This window comes from Hipposideros armiger, unplaced genomic scaffold (assembly GCF_001890085.2).
Source record: "Hipposideros armiger isolate ML-2016 unplaced genomic scaffold, ASM189008v1 scaffold_29, whole genome shotgun sequence".
NCBI lineage: Eukaryota > Metazoa > Chordata > Mammalia > Chiroptera > Hipposideridae > Hipposideros > Hipposideros armiger.
Window position 1 is genome coordinate 5,966,967 of NW_017731379.1, and position 3,066 is coordinate 5,970,032.

General features: G+C 36.9%; 1 protein-coding gene across 1 annotated transcript in view; it reads right to left on the reverse strand.

Moving 5' to 3' along the window:
- ACACA (acetyl-CoA carboxylase alpha) overlaps positions 1 to 3,066 on the reverse strand; it is a 368,135-nt gene that overhangs the window by 184,322 nt on the left and 180,747 nt on the right. The window contains exon 11 of the mRNA XM_019636609.1: positions 2,585 to 2,695. Coding sequence (XP_019492154.1) covers positions 2,585 to 2,695 — 111 coding nt within the window. The remainder of the gene's footprint in view (positions 1 to 2,584; positions 2,696 to 3,066) is intronic.

A 3,066-nucleotide genomic window follows, 5' to 3' on the forward strand; every position in this document is an offset into this window, starting at 1 on the left:
AATTCCTGACAAATATAACTCTGATTTTATCGTCATAGGAAGGTTGAGTGTTAAATGAAATTTTATATATATATATATATATATATATATTACTTATTAAATAGTATAGTTCCTACACACTGTACTTGCTCTGCTACAATCATTCCAAGAATAGGAAGAGAAAGACATCAGGTGATAAATTTGAAGGGTAATACTGAGCAAAAAAGAAAGAAAGAAAGAAAGAAATGTAAGGAGGGAAAGACTTTGAAAGACTCCTTAAAGTGTTTTTCAAAAACCTATTCTCTCCAGCAATCCAGATAAACCCTTTTCAAGCATCTAGTACACTTCTGTATCTAACCTTTCCTGTTTGGCCAGTCTATAAACCCTCCAGGCTCTACCCTCTGTCCCCATTCTATCCCAGCTCCATGCCAGGAAAGGGGCTTACTCTGAAAGTTACTGATTGATGCAAAATAAGAGAACATTAAACAAAAGAAAAGCAGGATGTAGAGTGGAGTATGGCCAAAACTGACGGAAAGAAAAAGACAAGAACAGTACGTCAGAAAGGCTTACCCATGAAAGCGATGCCATTTTTCAAAAGAAGTTCTGGGAGCTTAGGATTCTCAGAAGCATGACCCCAGCCAGCCCACACTGCCTGTAAGGAAACACAATATGGTTCATTCATAACATTCATATTAAAAAAATACATGATAAACTGTATTATTCTCTACCAAGACTGGCCCTACTCCATGAGGTACAATAGCAGCCTAATATAATACTTAATTTAGCTTCTATGCTTGATTCTTGGCAAACTTTTTATAGAACAATATGCAGTAGTCCATTGTGACAAAACCTGTGAAGAGATCAAAACTAAGTTGAAATTGATAGGAAGATCCAGCTTAGTCTTGTTGCTCTTCAGGAAACTCAATTCACAGCCTTTCCACTAGACTCTATAGAGCCTTTTCTAGAAATACTGGTTTTCTTTCACAGATTCAGTTACTCTGGCCACCCAACTCCACCTTTATATTTGGTGGTTATACTGCCATACCAATCTCAAGCTTTGTTCTCCCTGGGCTTTAAGACATTTACCCTAAACTTCGTTAACACAAGCGATAGGAAAGAATGACCTGCTTGTAAGCCACCATATTCTGGGCTAACAATATTCCATTGGAAATTGGCATCTTTTCCTGACTTGGGAAGGTCTGAAGGTGAAATGGATAGAATAAATAATCTCTGAAAAACCCTAACAAACTTCCTGTTTGTATTATGTTTACGTTATTTTGACTAATTGCATTCTATCTTTCCTTTCCTTGTTGTTATAACACATATAAAGGCGTTTATTAATTCTCAACAGGATGCTTCCTATAAATTTAAAAGTTTTTCTCTGGATATTTCCTTGTGTATAACTGTAAAATGGCTAAATTTGTTGCTTTTTTTTTNTTAACATGCTTTTTATTTTGCTCCTAAGAGCAAAAGGCCTTTTCTTTAGACCCCACAAGGCACTGAAATACCTATGAAATTAGAACTATTATAGAAGTAATGTAAAAAAACCCAAAAAATACCAGGTAATATTCAAATTCTGACATTAAAAGTAGAATAATGTAGCAAAACAATACCTTTCTCACTTTCTTTACCTAGTATATCAAATCATGGAAGACCCAGTAGACATTTTCTCTTTAGCCCATGATGATGGAGCAAGGAGTTTGATGCTGACTGATTTACACACACACACACACACACACACACACATACACACACACACACACACATACACACACACACGAGGGCATATAAAAGGTGACTGGGGTACTAGTAAAGGATTGTACGAACTAAAAGATGCTGGGTAAAATAAGAAAAAGTGTAAAGCTTGGAGAGTGAAAAGGCCAGAATATATCCCAATTTTCCTTTTTCTGACTCATCTTTTTCTGGGTATTGGTAGGAGAAAAAAGAATGAGTCAAATATGTGAGGGGAACTCTAAGGGCAAGGAAAAAGAGACTCCTATTTCCAGTTCTCTAAGATTCTGAAAAAAGATCACTTCTTTGGCCTCCACAAACAACCTGTAGTGTGGCTACATCAACTTGGCAGCAAGTAAGATGGGTAGGCAGAGAAAGACCTTACGTTTAGCTTTCCTGAGCCACTCTGAGTTTTCACAGCATGGGGGCCTGCCATAGGGTTCCTGTGCCAGGGTATGGTGGCCGTACAGCACAGGTTAGGGTGTAGTTGCTGGGCCAGCAGAGTAGATGAAACCCATGGCAGAAACTCAGGAGCCTGCAGCCAATTTGAACTGAAGTGAGGTAAAGTCAATCAAGGAGTCTGGGCCTGGCGAAGCTAAAAGCATCCAGATCAGGAGTTAACTATACCTACTTTATCTATTAATATAATGCCAGCAGAAGAGGGGCACAAAAATATAGAAAGGCATTGGCTTTTCCTTGTCACTAAGGGTCCTATAAGCCACCATATAGGGAAGAGCTATGTAAGAAAGTAAGGACTTTTACTCATATGTAAGAGAGCATGACTCTGTTTTCTGGACATCCAAATTATAGTGTTAAATCATGTATCACGGATACACATGTTAATTCAAACAAACAAAGACAACTTGTACTCTACCTGTCTGAAGAGGTTAGGGAAGTCATCTGCACTGTTGACTTTTCTAATTCCCTTCCCTCCTCCTCCTTCTGAGGCTTTGATCATTACTGGATATCCAACCTTCTCTGCTGCCTTCAAGAAGAAAGATAAAAATTGAAGAGTGGTATTAGTAAGGAGGGAGAAAACTGGCATTTTCTCCCTTTAAGAATGCTGTCATGTGGTAGGTCTATTTGTAGCAAAATAGATCTTGAAGATATAATGAGCGAAAGAAGTAATAGAACAATATTTGTCATATTAGATTGAACCAAAAGAAATTGCCTTTATGTTTATGTATGATCACATACACATTCATATACCCACATATGTAAATGCAAAAAAATAAGTCTGCAATATACATCAGTGGAGATTTATAAAAGAAACGTGAGTGGATATAAACTTTCACTTTATACTGTACATATTTCTATATTACTGGAGTTTTATATATATATATATATATATATATA